We start from the raw sequence: 18,679 nt of genomic DNA, 5'->3' as shown, positions 1-18,679 counted from the left end.
ACAGCAACAGAACCCTTTTCGAAAAGGTTCTCTATAGAACCATCTGCAGCGCGTTCTCGATCAATCTGAAAAATCTTAGTCGTGCAAAGGGTTCTTTTGAGTGTTCAGGGTTCATAGAACCATTGTCTTTACTGAGGAACCCTTGAAGAACCATCATGTTTAAGAGGGTAGATGTTCTCTTGTGATGGGTGTTGAACACACTGGGTCTCTTTCCGCCGCTTCGGGACGTTTTCCGCTCTTTAGTTTTGGATCAATTCAAACCCGGATTTATTTTCCGATCGTCGTCGTGTTTTCCGATGGTTGATGGAACGCTGAGTCAGCTGGGTTGGGTGGAGGCTTAGCAGCTCATGTGCACATTTGGATTAGTGTCCCAATATTTTTAGAAGTAAAATAGAGTTTAGGTGACGGGGGATGCAGCTCAGTGGGAGGATCTCATTTTGGATCCGAGTTCTTGTAGTGAGGGTGTAAACGGAGATCTTCCACCAGATTGTGGAGTAGAGTGAGATTGAACACCTCAGCCTGAATCTGTAATCGGATTGTGTTCAATCAGATTGGCACAGATCTTTGCATGTAAACACAGTGACTGTAAAACACAGCACAGCGTCAGTGTAGCACTAGATTATCTGTAGATCGATTTATTATAATAAAAGACAAAGTGCTGAAAATGTACTGAGCTTTGAGTACATAGTGCAGCTCTGGCCTCTAAAGCACATGAGTAAATGACATGGTTACTACCCACCTCTGCTAAGCTGGTATCTATAGTTAGGGCGGTTTATTGTGTTTAATTAGTCTGGACGCCCATCCTGCCCTCCTGGGAGACTGCCGAATACAGTGCAGGCTACAAAAATATAAATACATTATATATTCAAAATAGCAATATGCAGCTACAACAGCTTCATCTCTTCTGGGAAGGCTTTCCACAAGGGTTAGGAGTGTTTATGGGAATTTCTGACCGTTCTTCCAGAAGCGCATTTGTGAGGTCAGACACTGATGTTGGACGAGAAGGCCTGGCTCACAGTCTCCGCTCTAATTCATCCCAAAGGTGTTCTATGGGGTTGAGGTCAGGACTCTGTGCAGGCCAGTCAAGTTCTTCCACACCAAACTGGCTCATCCACGTCTTTATGGACCTGCTTTGTGCACTGGTGCTCAGTCATGTTGGAGCAGGAAGGGGCCGTCCCCAAACTGTTCCCACAAAGTTGGGAGCATGAAATTGTCCAAAATCTCTTGGTGCTGAAGCTTTAAGAGTTCCTTTCACTGGAACTAAGGGGCCGAGCCCAACTCCTGAAAAACACCCCCACACCATGATCCCCCCTCCACCAAACTTTACACTCAGCACAATACAGTCAGACAAGTACCGTCTCCTGGCAACCGCCAAACCCAGACTTGTCCACTGGATTTCCAGATGGAGAAGCGTGATTGGTCACTCCAGAGAACACGTCGCCACTGCTCTAGAGTCCAGTGGCGGCGCTTTACACCACTGCATTCCACGCTTTGCATTGCGCTTGGTGATGTAAGGCTTGGATGCAGTTGCTCGGCCATGGAAACCCATTCCATGAAGCTCTCTACGCTGTTCTTGAGCTGATCTGAAGGCCACATGAAGTTTGGAGGTCTGTAGTGATGGACTTTGCAGAAAGTTGGTGACCTCTGCGCACTATGCCCCTCAGCATCCGCTGACCGCTCTGTCATTTTACGTGGCTGACCACTTCGTGGCTGAGTTGCTGTCGTTCCCAATCGCTTCCACTTTGTTATAATCCCACTGATAGTGGACTGTGGAATATTTAGTAGTGAGGAAATTTCCCGACTGGACTTGCTGCACAGGTGGCGTCCGATCATGGCACCACGCTGGAATTCACTGAGCTCCTGAGAGCGACCCATTCTTTCACTAATGTCTGTAGAAGCAGTCTGCAGGCCTAGGGGCTCGGCTTTATACACCTGTGGCCATGGAAGAGACTGGAACACCTGAATTCAATGATTTGGATGGGTGAGTGAAGACTTTTGGAAATATAGTCTATCACAAGTGTCCAGCGTAGGGTTCACCTTTAGCAGCTGTAGCCAGTCAGCAGCCTGTCCGTGTTGTCTACCCACAGACCAAGACAAAGCTAAAGACCAAGCAAAAGCTAACCACCAAGATAAAGCTAAAGACCAAGCGAAAGCTAACCACCAAGGCAAAGCTAACCACCAAGCGAAAGCTAACCACCAAGCGAAAGCTAACCACCAAGCGAAAGCTAACCACCAAGCGAAAGCTAACCACCAAGCGAAAGCTAACCACCAAGATAAAGCTAAAGACCAAACGAAAGCTAACCACCAAGGCAAAGCTAACCACCAAGCGAAAGCTAACCACCAAGATAAAGCTAAAGACCAAGCGAAAGCTAACCACCAAGGCAAAGCTAAAGACCAAGCGAAAGCTAACCACCAAGATAAAGCTAAAGACCAAGCGAAAGCTAACCACCAAGAGAAAGCTAAAGACCAAGCGAAAGCTAACCACCAAGATAAAGCTAAAGACCAAGCGAAAGCTAACCACCAAGATAAAGCTAACCACCAAGATAAAGCTAAAGACCAAGCGAAAGCTACCCACCAAGATAAAGCTAAAGACCAAGCGAAAGCTACCCACCAAGATAAAGCTAAAGACCAAGCGAAAGCTAACCACCAAGATAAAGCTAAAGACCAAGCGAAAGCTAACCACCAAGATAAAGCTAAAGACCAAGCGAAAGCTAACCACCAAGAGAAAGCTAAAGACCAAGCGAAAGCTAACCACCAAGATAAAGCTAAAGACCAAGCGAAAGCTAACCACCAAGAGAAAGCTAAAGACCAAGCGAAAGCTAACCACCAAGAGAAAGCTAAAGACCAAGCGAAAGCTAACCACCAAGATAAAGCTAAAGACCAAGCGAAAGCTAACCACCAAGATAAAGCTAAAGACCAAGCGAAAGCTAACCACCAAGATAAAGCTAAAGACCAAGCGAAAGCTAACCACCAAGATAAAGCTAACCACCAAGGCAAAGCTAAAGACCAAGCGAAAGCTAACCACCAAGATAAAGCTAAAGACCAAGCGAAAGCTAACCACCAAGAGAAAGCTAAAGACCAAACAGTAGGTAACCACCACCTGTACATGTAGAACCTGTTCCCCTCGTTTCTTCATTCGCGCTGTTGTGTTTAGTTCTGCTTCAGCGCTGGAACTTTAGCAGGTTGGCAGTGTTGGACTGAAGGCTGTCAATCATATGTATATATCAAAACATTAGGCCACGCCCACATCAGAAGTGGGTCGTTCAGGCTCAGTAAGATCCCTCGTCAGGATTGATGAACACTAACTGCTGGTTTTGTGCGAACAAGCAGTTGGAACAATATCCTGGGCAGGACTTTATTCTTTAGAACTGAACCACCCGCCTCTGACCCTCACAGCGGTCAGACGGGTCAGATGAACATTCACATGTTTAACACAACCTGCGGTTTCGGTCTAAATCAAACTAACTGATGATTCCGGCTGTGTTTCCTGAGTAAACCACCTACAGTACCGTGCATCTGAGGCAGTGTTGCGGGTTCTGCGTGGAGAGTGTGTGTGTGTGTGTGTGTGTGCTGATCTCTGGATGACTTATTACTGGACGTGTGTGTGTCAGGGAGGGGTTAGGCGGCTCGGCCGGTTTGACTGCAGACTGTCTTCTGCAGGTCGTCTCTGGAGCTGAAGTTCTGTTTTCATCTCCGAGCTGAAAGAGCGGAATTCACCGTTTCCTCTTCTGCAGTGACTGAGTCAGTCACACGTCCTCTGCTCTGCTGTAAGGAAGGAAAACTATTACACGCTTATTTTCCGCTCACTAGATTTAACATATTGATTATACAGAGAAACTGCAAACGGCTCATAATGTGAGCTGGTTAGATGTTCATTATTTAGCTTGAGCTAAATGAACGTAAATAAAAGAAACCTCTTATTTCCTCTGATTGTTCTGGTTCTACCTTAAAGTTTTAGCTTGTGACTGTGCGCTGTAACACATTTATGGGAAATGTTTACTTGTTTGTTTGTTTAATAGCTAGTACACACTCTTCAAAAGATGCTTCTTCAAGGGTTCTTTAGTAAAGAGAATGATTCTTTATAGAACCAGAGACACTCAAAGAACCCTTATGCATGATTAAAAGTTTTTTTTGCATCATCAGAGGGATCTTTAGATTGATGGAAAATATGCATGAATGTGCTATAGACATTATATATAGAAAACGGTTCTATATAGCACCCAAAAAGGTTCTTCTTTTGTTACAATACATTGTTAATGTTCTCTGGAGTGACCAATCACGCTTCTCCGTCTGGCAAACTGATGGACGAGTCTGGGTTTGGCGGTTGTCAGGAGACGGTAGTTTGGTGGAGGGGGGATCATGGTGTGGGGTTGTTTTTCAGGAGTTGGGCTCGGCCCCTTAGTTCCAGTGAAAGGAACTCTTAAAGCTTCAGCACCAAGAGATTTTGGACCATTTCACGCTCCCAACTTTGTGGGAACAGTTTGGGGACGGCCCCTTCCTGTTCCAACATGACTGCCCACCAGTGCACAAAGCAGGTCCATAAAGACACGGATGAGCCAGTTTGGTGTGGAAGAACTTGACTGGCCTGCACAGAGTCCTGACCTCAACCCCATAGAACACCTTTGGGATGAATTAGAACGGAGACTGTGAGCCAGGCCTTCTCATCCATCATCAGTGTCTGACCTCACAAATGTGCTTCTGGAAGAACGGTCAAAAATTCCCATAAACACTCCTAACCCTTGTGGACAGCCTTCCCAGAAGAGCTGAAGCTGTTATAGCTGCAAAGTGTGAGCCGACATCATATTAAACCCTATGGATTAAGAATGGGACGTCACTCAAGTTCATATGCGTGTGAAGCCAGACGACCGAATACTTCTGGCGATATAGTATATAATGCATATCATGTATATACTCATTGACTGTATATGTCATATATATGATTGTATCCTCTCGCACTCGTTCATACATCTTGGGGGTTCTTGTTTGAGTGGAGGTTCTTGAGGGGAACTGGCGCTCCACCAAACTGCTGCTTTTGTTAGTTTGCTGCTTGTTGATTTTTTCCAGTGTGCTCTGACGAAGGTTCTAAAATGTGCTAAAAAAAACTGAGTAGCATTAATAATGTCGCATTAGTACATGATTGACAGGTTACCTGTGTTTTGTATGTATTTTAATGTATACATTATAAAGATTTTAGCTTTTTATGTGTTTATCATACCTAAAGTACCTCTGAGCTTGAAATGTGCTGCATGAGTAATCCTGTCTTTAGTGATGGGAAACCGTGGGTCGTTGTCTGTGGTCAGAATCACGCAGTAATAAAGAACCGGGAGGAGTTCATCCAGTCATTTCAGGAAATTGTGTGAAATTACAAACACGTCCTCCCAGAATGATCATATAGAGTCGTAGAAGGAAGGAACAGGAAGTGCAGCTTCAGCTCGAGGCTGTTTTTCTTTCTGTACACAGTATTACTGGCTGCTGTTTTGGTTGCAGTAGTATTTGTGTTGTTTTGCAGGGAAACTGTGTTTTTATCTTTTTTTTTTTCCCCTCCTTTCCAGCTGAAATGGCTGTTCCTCCAGCGTACGCTGACCTCGGCAAATCTGCAAAGGACATTTTCAATAAGGGATATGGTACGGAGCTCAACACGCACCCTCTCTCACACTTAGGAATTACACTTTAATTCACTTTAAAGCGCCCATAGTCCTCATTTTCCGCTTGTTATGATTCCACATGGCACACTTGTGTGGTTTTATGTGCTAAAATCAGCCACAGTTCATTTATTCATGATCATTTTCCAGCCTGGCTTCATCCCTTAGAGTTAAGACATTTATGTGCCTTTTGATGTATGTAAATGAGCTCTGTTTTGATTGGCTTTCCTGTATTGTTCTTCAGTCAAAACGCAGTCCGGGCTGAAAGTCTTTGTCTACGTGAATGGGCGGAGCTAAAGCGCTGCAGGCGGAACAGATGGATAAATATGTGGGGTTACTCAGGCATCGCAACCCAAATAATATGAAGAGCCAATTTGTCCTTTTAATAAAAATCAAACCACCTTGGGAGCCACAAGATTGTGTCAAATTTACCGTCTTGACTGTAAATTTGTCGTAGTATATGCCGATGGTACTAGTATAGACTAAAAAATGTAATATAAATGAAAACACAGACTGGCTCTGCTCTGCTTTCAGCTTCAGCTCAGCTATAGGTGCTTTTCTCACATCTCCAGCAGGAAACTTTACCAGAAAAATGGGATCGTTTCTTGTAAAATGTCTTAGTTTTAGACTTCTCTCATTCGCCAGCTTCTTTCTGAATTTTCCCGTTCCACCTTAAATGGAGGCTGAGGCACCAGAATGTCACTGCTGCACCATTTAAGGTGGAACGGGACAATTTGAACGAGAAGCTGGCGAGTGAGAAACTGACTTTGGCTTTGCGTCTTTTTAGCGTTCGTCAGTTTCTGGTTGCAGATTAAACGTATCAGGAAACCAGCTGGAGTGACTATAAACACTAATCAGCCCATTCGTCTCCAAATTATCGACGTTCGTCTTAAATCTCTCTCTTTGCCGTTTCGTAGCTACTAGCTGGGCGAGACTGTCGTCTGTGTTGCTATGGTGACCAGCCGTCTGCGCTGATCTTCAGGGTTAAAGGGTGAATCAGCAGTTCTACATTAACTCCAGCGTTCAAGACCATTTACTGTTAAACTGTGTTGAAGGATCAGCAGAGCTTTATTTTACTGTAGAGGAGGATTATTTTATTATTACCTGCTGATCTGATTCAGCTGTGGAGCCACAAGGGGACGGTGGAACTCAGAATGGAGTGCAGAATTTTGCATGTTGGTGTTTACAGACCAGCGCTCTAGACCAGTGCTGTCCAACCCAACCAGTAAAGAAGCAATGGGCCATAGAAAAAATGTTTTTATTTAATTTTTAATTAACGTTGTGCTGTAACCCCAACAGGCCTTTGTTTATTCAAAATGCCAAAAAAAAACTCTGCAGTAAAATGCAGACGTTTGTAGTAGAGCTTGAAATAGTCCCTATTTGCTGGATCTAGACACCTGGATCCTTTCTTTACTGCAGGTTCTTTAATACTTGGGCTCGGTTTCTGAGCTGCTGAGCTGACGTTCAGTATTTGTGTTGGTTGACCTGCAGCTGAAATGCATTTGTTGACATGACTGGTGTAGAACTGTGTAGAATTGAGGCGTAAACGCTGTCCCATAGATTCTTGTTGGGGCAGGAGAGTCAGAGCACATTCTGTTGCAGTGCATGCTGGGGACTGTAGTGCAGCTCGTTGTAAAATGGGCTTATATTAATAGAATCTTATGTCTGACACCTGGGTTCTAGACGTACTGACCGTACCCCCCATATACTCAGAAAAACGTGACGTAATTACTGTTGGACGCAAAGATTTGGACACCCCCAGTCAAATGACGTCTTTGTTGATTTATCTAACTGAAATTAAATCATCCCCAAATTTTAATGGTCCATCATTTTTGCACAGGCCAAATTTTATTTCCAATATGCTAAATTCAGCAAATAAACCTTTATTGTGCATTAAAATGTCCAGAAGTGTGTCTCTGTAGATGTGCAGCTTTACTTATATTCAGAAAATCAGCAACATGGAATTTGAGCAAGGGCGTCTTTTGCATAGGACAGTAAATTGTGTCCAGTAATGTTTCAAATTCTGTTTTTTTCAATGTGCTTTGTTTCTGGAAGGCTTTGGGCTGGTGAAGCTCGACGTGAAGACCAAGTCAGCGAATGGAGTGGTGGGTACTGACGGCATGTGGATTTAGTTTTTGTAGACGGTTTTGTTTGGTGTGATCACAGAGGAAAAGACAGTTCAGTCCGATGGTTTCGTTAATTTTATGAACGTTAATGTAAACATTGTGTGAAGCACTTTGAGCTGGGTTTTTATGTATGAAGGGGACCATATGAATAAAGTTGAGATGTCTGATTTAAACCTGAACGTCTGTTTTAAATCAGGAGTTCAAGACATCCGGCTCGTCTAACATAGACACCACCAAAGTGAACGCTAACCTGGAGACCAAGTACAAATGGGACGAGTACGGCCTCACCTTCACCGAGAAATGGAACACGGACAACACACTCGGCACCGAGATCACCGTCGAGGACCAGGTACGCACACATACATGTACAGTATCTCACAAAAGTGAGTGCACCCCTCACATTTCTGCAAATATTTTATTCCATCTTTTCATGGGACGACACTGTGAAATGAAACTCTGTAGAAATAGAAGTGTTGCTCTCCACAAAGACGCCTAGGCTTATAAGAAGACTGCTAACACCCTGAAGCTGAGCTATAACACAGTGGACAAGGTCACACAGCGGTTTTCCAGGACAGGTTCCACTTGGGACAGGCCTCGCCAGGGTCAACTAAAGAAGTTTAGTCCGTGTGTTCAGCGTCACATCCAGAGATTGGCTTCAAAAAATAGATGCATGAGTGCTGCCAGCGTTGCTGCAGAGGTTGAAGAAGTGGGAGATCATCCTGTCAGTGCTGACCATACGCTGCACAATGAATCAACTCGGTCTGCATGGCCGTCGTCCCAGAAGGAAGCCTCTTCTGAAGCTGACGCGCAAGAAAGCCCGGAAATAGTTTGCTGAAGACAAGCAGTCCAAGAACATGGATTACTCATGACCACGGCGTTGCTGAAGGTAAAGGTGATGGACTGGCCAAGTACGTCTCCAGACCTAAACCCAATCGAGCACCTGTGGGGCGTCCTCAAGCAGAAGGAGGAGGAGCTCAGGGTGTCTCACATCTACCAGCTCTGTGACGTCATCATGGAGGAGTGGAAGAGGATTCCAGTAGCAGCCTGTGCAGCTCTGGTGAATTCCAGGCCCAAGAGGGTTCAGGTGGTGCTAGATAATCATGATGGTCACACTAAATATTGACCCTCTGAGCCCAATCTGGACACGTCCACTGTGAGGTGGACTCACTTGTGCTGCCAGCTGTTTAGACATTAATGTCTGTGTGTTGTTCTTTTCAGAGGACAGTAAATCTGCACTGCTATACAAGCTGCACACTGACCACTTTAACTTATATCAGAGTTTCAGTTCTACAGTGACGTCCCATCAGAAGATAGAATATCTGCAGAAATGTGAGGGGTGAGCTCACTTTTGGTGGATACTGCATGAACAAACCCTCGTATCTCCAAAATGGTAACTTTACAGGAGAAGGAAAAACCTACTCTTCTTTTAATGTAGGTCAATGGAACCGGACTTATTTGCAAGTAATTTTGGGTCATTTCTGTTGGTCTATTCATAATGAAGTTTACACACTATATATATATATATATATATATATATATATATATATATATATATATATATATATTATATATGGCCATTGTGTTTTCAAATTATGTCAAAAACTGAAAAACATCCAAAACAGAGAAATGAGGTTTTCTTCCGTCGACAGTGATTATAGTAAATAATTTTTTTTTAAGATCCGTTTTTTTTATTGCTTGTTATCTGCGTTGGTTCCTTTACTTCATTTTAATGTGTTCATTATATATTTTACTTATTTTACGCCTATTTTAAATTTATTTTTTGTCCTGCTGATTTTTTTTTTTTTTTTTATTCGTAAATTTCATTTAAACTTTTTCAATCTCTGTAATTTGCTTGGCTACATTGTAAATGAGGGTCACTGGGTTAAAATAACATTAACAAAATAAAGATTGATTGATTGATTGATTGATTGCCCTTACAGATCACTAAAGGACTGAAGTTGGCCTTTGACACGACGTTCTCTCCAAACACAGGGTAAGGCTAGTTCTTCACTGCAGGCCTGACCGCAGTGGACGGTCAGCTGTGATGGTGTAACGCTGTTTCTCTGCGACAGAAAGAAGAGCGGGAAGGTGAAGACGGCCTATAAGCGCGAGTTCCTCAACGTGGGCTGTGATGTTGATTTTGACTTCGCCGGTCCCACCATCCACGCGGCCGGCGTTCTGGGCTACGAGGGCTGGCTCGCCGGCTACCAGATGACCTTTGACAGTGCCAAATCCAAAATGACCCGCAACAACTTCGCCATTGGCTACAAGACCGGAGACTTTCAGCTGCACACCAATGTGTGAGTTTCTGCAGACAGTATTTCTGGCTCGGTGATGAAATCAACCATTTGATGCCAATTTGAGTGACGGTCGTATTTAAAACTTCACCCGCCGCTGGTCAAATGAACGGTTTTGTTGATTTTCTAAGTGAAATTGTTTGTCAATTTCTAGGTCATCGCTGATATTTCACAAAAATTACAGATCGGCATGAGATTGCTGTATTAAGAATGATCTTTTTAAATATGTAGACACAAAAAAACCAAGAAAAAACCCAGAACATCCTCAGTGGACATCGCACAGACAAGGGAAAATGCCGTGTACATGCCGCTGTTGTCAGAGGAAAACCTTGCATCTCCAAAACGGCGACTTTACAGGAGAAGGAAAAAACCTACTTTACTTTTAATGCAAGTCAATGGAACCAGACGTCTTTCCAAGTCAGTCTGGGTCGTTTCTTTTGGTCCATTCATCATGAAATTTACACACAATGTGAAGACCAGCGGGCATTTTCCAAATTATGTCAAAAACTGAAAGGCTTTCCTCGGACTGCTGCGATATGTAAGAGAAGGGCCCCTTACAGTAGTTTAGTACTACAGAGCAGTAAAGTAGTAAAGAAAGGATGGTTCACTCTGGCAGGTCTAGATCAGGGGCCCAAATGTGAAGTAGAGACATTTTGCCCAACAACATTTTATGTCCATTTTATTGAAGTAACGTTTGACCATCTTGGCTGTAACTCCGTCTCAGTATGTTCTAATGTACTAGTAAAGACTAAGAAACATAATATAAATAAAAACTCAGACTGACTCCGCTCTGCTTTCAGCTTCAGCTCAGCTGTAGCCGCTTTTCTCGCATCTCCAGCAGGAAACTTCTCCACAGAAGCAGATCAGTTTCTTGTAAAACGTCTCTCGACGTTGGACTCTTTACGAGGCTGAAGTCGCTTCCCATTCACCAGCTTCTTGTTCGAAGGTTTCCGTTCCACCTTAAAATGGCGGCTGAGGCACCAGAATGTAACTGCAGCAGCATTTAAGGTGGATCGAGAAAATTCCAACATGAAGCTGGTGAATGAGAAGCGACTTCAGCCTCGTGACTTTTTAACGTTAGTCAGTTTCTCGTTTCAGATTAAACGTATCAGGAAACCAGCTGGAGTGACTATAAACACTAATCAGTCCATTCGTCTCCAGATTATCGATGTTCGTCTTAAATCTCTCTCTTTGCCGTTTCGTAGCTACTAGCTGGGCGAGACTGTCGTCTGTGTTGCTATGGTGACCAGCCGTCTGTGCTGATCTTCAGGGTTAAAGGGTGAATCTAGTCTAGTATTGACTGATTGAACCGCAGTGCATTTTAACTTTTTAATGCTAAGAAAAGCTACAAAAAAGAAGGAAAAACAGATGGAATAGTATCAGAGTGAATGATGAAGTCAAATAAATTGAAATACGAGAAGAAATTGTCCTTTTATGAAGACATTATGAAGCTGTCTTGGAGGATCCGTAGGAGACTGGGCGGAGTGTGTCGGGAAACCAGTATGAAGTTTCCCACGTTTAAGGGTGTCTAAACAAGAGAGTTAGGACGAGTAAACGACTTGGTAAACTGGAAATGAGGCGAAGTGTCTGACCTTAAATAACATACATCACATTTTAACACATTTAAATTTCTGTTTGTGCTAAATTTGATGTCCTAAAACACAGAAAGACATAAAATTAGGCTCGAGTCCAAATGACGGCACATTTGACGTTACATGTTTAGATTTTTAAAAAATGTTTTCCATTTTGTTAAAACTGCACAAAAATTTGCAGAAAAATGCCGTGATGTATTCCCTGTAGAGGAGGTTTGACGCTTTATGTTTCAAGTTAGTTTTAATTTACGAACTCCAGCAGCACTGCTGTGTCTGATCCACTCAGACCAGCACAACACACACTAACACACCACCACCACGTCAGTTTTACTGCAGTGCTGAGAATGACCCACCACCCAAACAGTACCTGCTCTGTGAGGGTCCATGGGGGTCCTGACCACTGAAGAACAGGGTAACAGAGTATCAGAGAAACAGATGGACTACAGTCTGTAACTGTAGAACTACAGAGTGCAGCTATACAGTAAGTGGAGCTGATAAAGTGGACAGTGAGGGTAGAAACGAGGAGGTGGTCAGAACGTTTTGTCTGTCTGACAAATGGCTCGTTTTCATCGACTGCCCAAATATAATAATAATAATGATGATGAGGGTCTGTTTCTCTGTCTGTATCTGTGTGTGCAGTAATGATGGCTCTGAGTTCGGAGGCTCTGTCTATCAGAAGGTCAACGGTAATTTGGAGACGGCGGTTAATCTGGCCTGGACCGCCGGCAACAACAGCACACGCTTCGGCATCGCAGCCAAATACCAGCTGGACTCCAGCGCCTCCATCAGCGTGAGTAACATACACACTACATACAGTACAAAGTCACCTTCTGTAGGTTTTCACAGGGCGTGTTCACAAACACGACGCTGCACTAATGTAGCTGCACGCTGTTCACTATCGGCTGTGCTCTTATTTCCATCGTATGGTAAAACTGATGAAGAGCAGAGGGTAAAACCTCAAAACTCTCCCAGGACGGTTTTACTCCTCCACACTCCTTTAGTTAGGGGGTTGGTTGGTGTAGTGGGTAACACCTCTGCCTTCTACGCTGTAGACTGGGGTTCAATCCCCACCTGGGTAACCACCCTACACTAAACCAATAAGAGTCCTTGGGCAAGACTCCCAACACCACCTTGGCCTCCCTGTGTAAAATGATCAAACTGTAAGTCGCTCTGGATCAGAGCGTCAGCCACATGCTGTAAATGTAAATGTAGTTACTATAGGTAGTGATGCACTTTCCTTCAGGTGGACGAACGCATGTAAGTCGAGTTGATCCGGCCGGTGTATCGACTGTAAAGCCAAGCCAAATATTGATTTTATGCCAAATGATGAATATAAACTAATTACGCTTCTTTCTCATGATTCACACAACAACCCGGGAACGTCTTCTAACTGTTCTTTGTGGCGCTGGAACTGACCAGTTATGCCACAATATGTCACCAGAAGCTTTTCTCAGCATATCGTGTGAATCTTAAGAGCTTAAACACGTTGAAACGTATCGTTTGTGAACAGAGGGAGCGTCGCTGGTCCGTTTCCCTGGATCTGGTGCAGCGCAGTGTGTGAAATGAATACAAGTCATTATACGAGTTTTATTTTGATTTGTTTATTTATTATTGTTCATGTTCTTATTCTTGTTTTAATTAATCATTTTTATTATTATTTCATTTATTTTGTTTTTTTATCCTGTTTTATCTTTCTGATTCATTTTTACATTTATTTACGCTTTAATTGCTGTTTGTTTTCTACCTGTTTTATGTATATTTTATTATAAATCTTATTTTTTCGTATTTAGTTCATTTGAATCACTTTTATTACGTTCTTACATGTTATTAACCCCTTTTTCCTGCATCAACTTCATAAAACTTTGGAGAGACCTTGTGAAACTGCGGAGCCCCACTGGTGACATCCTGTGTAAATAACAATAATGCATGGCCATGACTTAGTAAGGCGTGGGAACGAGATCACAGCTTACTAACTCGTGGCCACGCATTAGGATCTCATTCCCACGCGTTATTTTTATTTATGCAGGATGTCACCAGCGGGGCTCCTACCCTTTGAAAAGGGTTCTGTGTATAGCACCAAAAGGCTTCTGCTGTTATGACGAATTTGACATCGTGCCATATAATTAATGATGAGCCAGCATGTCAGTTTGTTGAGGTAACATTGAGAACAGAGAATATCTTGGTTCTAGCTAACATCAACTAAAATAGTTAGTCTAGTTACAGCAGTACTTCCTCTGCTGCCCTTATAACATCCTTAAAAGTGCGCTCATGTTTAAAGCTCGTGATTCACTGTATGAAATTATACGAGTCGGTTCCGGCCACGCGAGCCGATTGGTTGAGAGGCGTCTAACTGGGCTGTTATTTTACCAGAGCATCACAAGCACTGCTGACACGCTGTTGCTAAGCAACCACTCTGACAGCTGTAGGAGACGCTCGAGCCATCTGAACGTTTTTACATCTGACTTCGCCACAAACAGAAAACGGACGCTGTTAAGACCACATCTGACCGACAGCCGATTTGGTCCGACTCTGAAGACGAGACGACGCTAAATTCCCAAACTGTCGTCGCCACTGAGCAGCTTTTCAGTCGGCAGCTGTGACAGAAGAACAGCTGAACAACCTGGAATCAGCCAGAAATGAACCCAACACCATTCGCCAAACTAAACGGGCTGTAAGAAGCTTCACAGACCGGCTGGAACAAAACAACATTAATACTGATCTGGACAAACTGACCAAACTGAGCTGAACCTGATATTGGCTCAGTTTTACGGCTCAGTCTGATTTGGTCCGACTCTGAAGATCAGACACGTCTGGCGAATGGTGTTGGGTTCATTTCTGGCTGATTCCAGGTTGTTCAGCTGTTCTTCTGTCACAGCTGCCGACTGAAAAGCTGCTCAGTGGTGACGACAGTTTGAGAATTTAGTGTAAGGAGCTGGAGAACGAACTGCCGGCTGAGCAGCGAGTGGGCGGAGCTCGTTACTCTGACGTAGCTACAAGCTGCTCGTTAAGGAGCTCTAATTAGGAGCAAATTCTCGTCCCAGTATCGTCACTAACAGAGCTGCATTTGCTCTTTTAGGCTAAAGTGAACAACTCCAGTCTGGTGGGAGTGGGCTACACGCAGACCCTCAGGCCAGGTATGTGTTTCCATCTACTGCCTCTCGTTCTTTATTCAGCAGCTTGAAAATAATTCAGAATCACTTCGGCTTCATCACAGCTTGTATAAAATTTAACCTACATTGTCGCTGTTGTCAGAAGAAAACCTCGCATCTCCAAAATAGTTACTTTCCAGAAGTAAGAACCTACTTTACTTTCAATGTAAGCCAATGGAACCAGACATGTAGCCCCAACACTTCACCCCGCCCCCCCTCTCTCAACAAGACTCGCGACACCGTACTCCTAGACGAGAAAACAGAGGGGTAGGGCTGAGTGGAAGAGGCGGGGGGTGAAATGGGCCTGATCACCGTTTCTCATTTCTGCTTCTGTTTGTGTTTGTAGGGGTGAAGCTGACTCTCTCTGCTCTGGTGGACGGAAAAAGCTTCAACTCCGGAGGACACAAACTGGGCCTGGGGCTGGAGCTGGAAGCATAAACCAGCCTCCCTCCACACTCCTCCCTCCTCCCTCCTCCCTCCCGCTCTCTCTCTCCCTCCCTCTCCCCCTCCTTATCTCTCTCTCTCTCGCTCTGAGGAGAGGATGGGTATAATATGGATAGATCCGGGTCCTCTGTGTGTGTTTAGTTTGTGCAGCCGATGTGAAAAGACCATCAGTGATCCACCGCACGCCCAGTTACTCTCAGATCAGACGTGTTAACACCACCACACTGTCCTGTTATCTCACTTAAAGAGCCCATATCATAGAAAACTTAGTTAGATTTGGTCTGTAAACACTGCTTCAAAAACACTGGTCACTCCACAGTCCATGTATTGGAGCTACACTGCAAAAAAGTGTTAATATGCAACAAATAATCCAATCACTGCAGAAAAGATTTCGTCAGTAATCCGACACATTTACATGCACTTAATCAGATAACGGGGAAACTCCAGGTCTACAGGAGTCAGACAGTAATCAGATTCCTGCTTTGCAACCAGCCGATAAACGACGACGTGACATAAGACGGCTTTTTTTAAAACATTGTGCCACTTTACCTGAAAATATAAACAGACATAATCTAGAAGATGAAGAATATTTACATCCTCCTTTTAGTCAAGCATGTATTTGGTTTCAGTGTTTTGCTGCGTCGTGCGGCGACGCTGCTGCTTATTTCCGGTACCGCCGTCTGTTTTCACACATGCTCAGACTGAGAAATCAGAAAGAAATCCGAGAGCTCACAGCTGAGGAATCTGATGACCAAGGAAAATCTAGCCATCGGATTTTTTAATCGGAGTTCTAGACCTTACTCCGATCTCAGAAAACAGCGCATGCTATTTACTTAACCATTCGAATAATCAGATGATTATTTTGTGATGTCACAGTTACACGTGCCTGCTAATTCAGTTTAGCCCCGCCCACTCACACAGAAGTTATAAGGAGTGGGTTAAATGTCAGATGAGGAAAATGTCAGATATGGGCCCTTTAATGTATATACAAACCCAACACACAGCCGGTCCATCTGTTGTCTGTCTTTAATTTGCTGGTCTTCTAACCTGAAATAAACCGTGTTCTAATAGCGATTCCACTGTTATTGATCAGCTTTGAGAGTGAGCACACCTGGTTGCCCCTGACAACGCGACGCCCCATCGGTCTGTGCTTATTTGTTTGCTGTTGTCCTGCTGAGATCCGTCTCTCTCCAGACCTGAGCCTCTGCTTTCTCCCGTGATTCCTCTCCCACGCTCAGCAGGTCCTCGCTGTCTGTGACTCTGTGCTGAAGGGCAGGTCTGATGAACGTAGTGCTCCTGTAAACCTCACCTGGTCGCTGTAGGGGACGTCCTCCTCTCTGCTTTTAAAGATGATAGCACCTTGATCGATTTGCACATTAAAGCTGGTTTCCTGCGGACACGTCGCGTGGCTCGCTGTCTTCGTTCCTTTCTCCTGCAGGAGGATCCCAGGAGTGTTGATCCCAGGAGTGTTGAAGGGGAACTTCACCAGTTTTGCGAAATGTCTGCATAATTAAATGGTTAAGATGTAAACGGAGTCATTGAGAGTGGTTCGGTGTTCACAGTGGTGGTGATGGGAACCAGACGTCTGGAGAGCTCAAGTCATCAAAGTTGTGGATTAACACCTGGAATTTCGGTGCTGCACTAAATCTGGGTCTTGATCACGTTTTAAGAAGCTAAAAATTCTGAAAACTGTTTTAAGTGTTTATGATATTCTATCAGTTCATATTTATAGTCAGAAATGATAAATTTATAAGGCCTAGTTTTAGTTCACGGATTAAACTCAGGGAAGACGACGTGACGTAAACGTAGCGTAAAGCTCGAACTTCATACGGCGGCCTTTGTTAATACCTCACGCCACTTTACATGAAAATATGAACAAGGCGTAGTTCTAGTCACTCAGTGCTTCACTGGCCTGATGAACAAACCCACGTCTAATATAAATGTAGCACTGGGGCAGAACTTCGTAAGCGGTTCTATAACTGGGGCACCTACAACATTACGGGAGCTTTTATGACTCCCATTCTGCATCTCTAACAGCTTCCACCTTTCTGGGAAGCTTCTACAAGATGTTGGAGAGACTGGGAATTTCTGCCCATTCATCCAGAAGAACGTGTGAGGTCAGACACTGATGTTGGACGAGAGGGTCTGGCTCACAATCTCTGCTCTAGTTCATACCAAAGGTGTTCTATTGGGTTGAGGTCAGGACTCTTTGAGGGTTCTTCCACAAGTTCTTCCACACCAAACTCACCCAGTCATGACTTTATGGAGCTTCTTTGGTTACTGGGGCTCAGTCACGCTGGAACAGGAAAGGTTCTTCACCAAACTGTTCCCACAAAGTTCGAAGCGTACAATTGTCCAAAATGTCTTGGTGTTGAAGCGTTAAGATTTCCCTTCACTAGAACTAAGGTCTAGACCAACCCCTGAAAAACAGCCGCATATCATCATCCCTCCTCCACCAAACTTTACAGCTAGCACAGTGCAGTCAGGTAACGTTCTCCTTGCTGCTTACATTTCACAGTAATAGCACTTACGGTTGTCTGGGGCAGATCTAGCAGTGCTGAAATTTCACAGACTGACTTGTGGTTGAGGTGGCATCCTATGACAGTGTCGTGTTTAAAGTCGCTGAGCTCTTCAGTCTGACGCTCTACTGCCAGTGTTCAAACATTTGCATATCACTGTATTTTATGTTAACGATTACGGTGTTTTTAGATTGTATAAATTCTCAGAAATCTGTGCTTAATATACATTCAGCTTCAAAACAGCACTGATGCTTTATCGGCAGGACTTTTTGCCATTCCGATAAGATTAATATTGATCGGTTGATTTGATTATCCAGCTCTTATACCAGTGGGACCCCACACCAAGATAGCTTCAGATATTGATGTTAGTTTGGAAAAACGACAGGACAGGCGGCTCCTATATGCAATATTTCATTTACTTCAGTAACTGTGATTTTACACATCACTTATTACTCATTTACCCTTTGTTACAATATTAAAATCTGGAAAACAATCACATAAAACATGATTCAATAATGCAGAGACAGTAGTCTGCTGGTAATCACGGCACCTCGTCCCATATCTGATTTAAACCATTACAGCTCTAACAATCACAAAATGGACCTCAGGTAACTCAAACGGTCAGTCTATAAAAGCTGAAATGGTCCCAGTGTAAGATGCTTAGGATCACTTGTCACTTAAATGGCACTTTATAGGCTAAACCAGTGGTGTTCGTGTCCCGTCCTGCGAGCTGCATGTTCTGCACTAATGTAACATATCGCTGCTGCTGTCAGAACAAAACCTCCTATCTCCAAAATAGTAACTTTACAGCAGAAGGGAAAAACCTACTGTACTTTTAATGGAAGTCAATGGAACCAGAGTTTTTCCCAAGTCAGTTTGGGTCGTTTCTTTCAGTCCAGTCATCATGAAA

The 18,679-nt window shown here is 43.8% G+C and overlaps 1 protein-coding gene across 2 annotated transcripts in view; it reads left to right on the top strand.

Moving 5' to 3' along the window:
* Window positions 1-16,324, top strand: part of LOC108414698 (voltage-dependent anion-selective channel protein 2-like) — a 17,830-nt gene extending 1,506 nt beyond the window's left edge. Inside the window, exons 1-9 of one of the 2 annotated variants that reach the window (XM_037544043.1) lie at window positions 3,746-3,767; window positions 5,553-5,624; window positions 7,698-7,747; window positions 7,965-8,117; window positions 9,709-9,761; window positions 9,841-10,068; window positions 12,297-12,447; window positions 14,734-14,791; window positions 15,153-16,324. In XM_037544043.1, the coding sequence (XP_037399940.1) occupies window positions 5,558-5,624; window positions 7,698-7,747; window positions 7,965-8,117; window positions 9,709-9,761; window positions 9,841-10,068; window positions 12,297-12,447; window positions 14,734-14,791; window positions 15,153-15,244 (852 nt within the window). In that variant the 5' untranslated portion in view covers window positions 3,746-3,767; window positions 5,553-5,557 and the 3' untranslated portion in view covers window positions 15,245-16,324. Of the gene's footprint in view, window positions 1-3,745; window positions 3,768-5,552; window positions 5,625-7,697; window positions 7,748-7,964; window positions 8,118-9,708; window positions 9,762-9,840; window positions 10,069-12,296; window positions 12,448-14,733; window positions 14,792-15,152 lie in introns of those variants that run through there. The other variant, XM_017687592.2, reaches the window with a different exon arrangement.
* Window positions 16,325-18,679: the final 2,355 nt, after the last annotated feature.

This window comes from Pygocentrus nattereri, chromosome 13 (assembly GCF_015220715.1).
Source record: "Pygocentrus nattereri isolate fPygNat1 chromosome 13, fPygNat1.pri, whole genome shotgun sequence".
NCBI classification, from domain to species: domain Eukaryota; kingdom Metazoa; phylum Chordata; class Actinopteri; order Characiformes; family Serrasalmidae; genus Pygocentrus; species Pygocentrus nattereri.
Note: the sequence above shows the minus strand (reverse complement) of the source record. Positions and strands in the feature narration are given on the sequence as shown.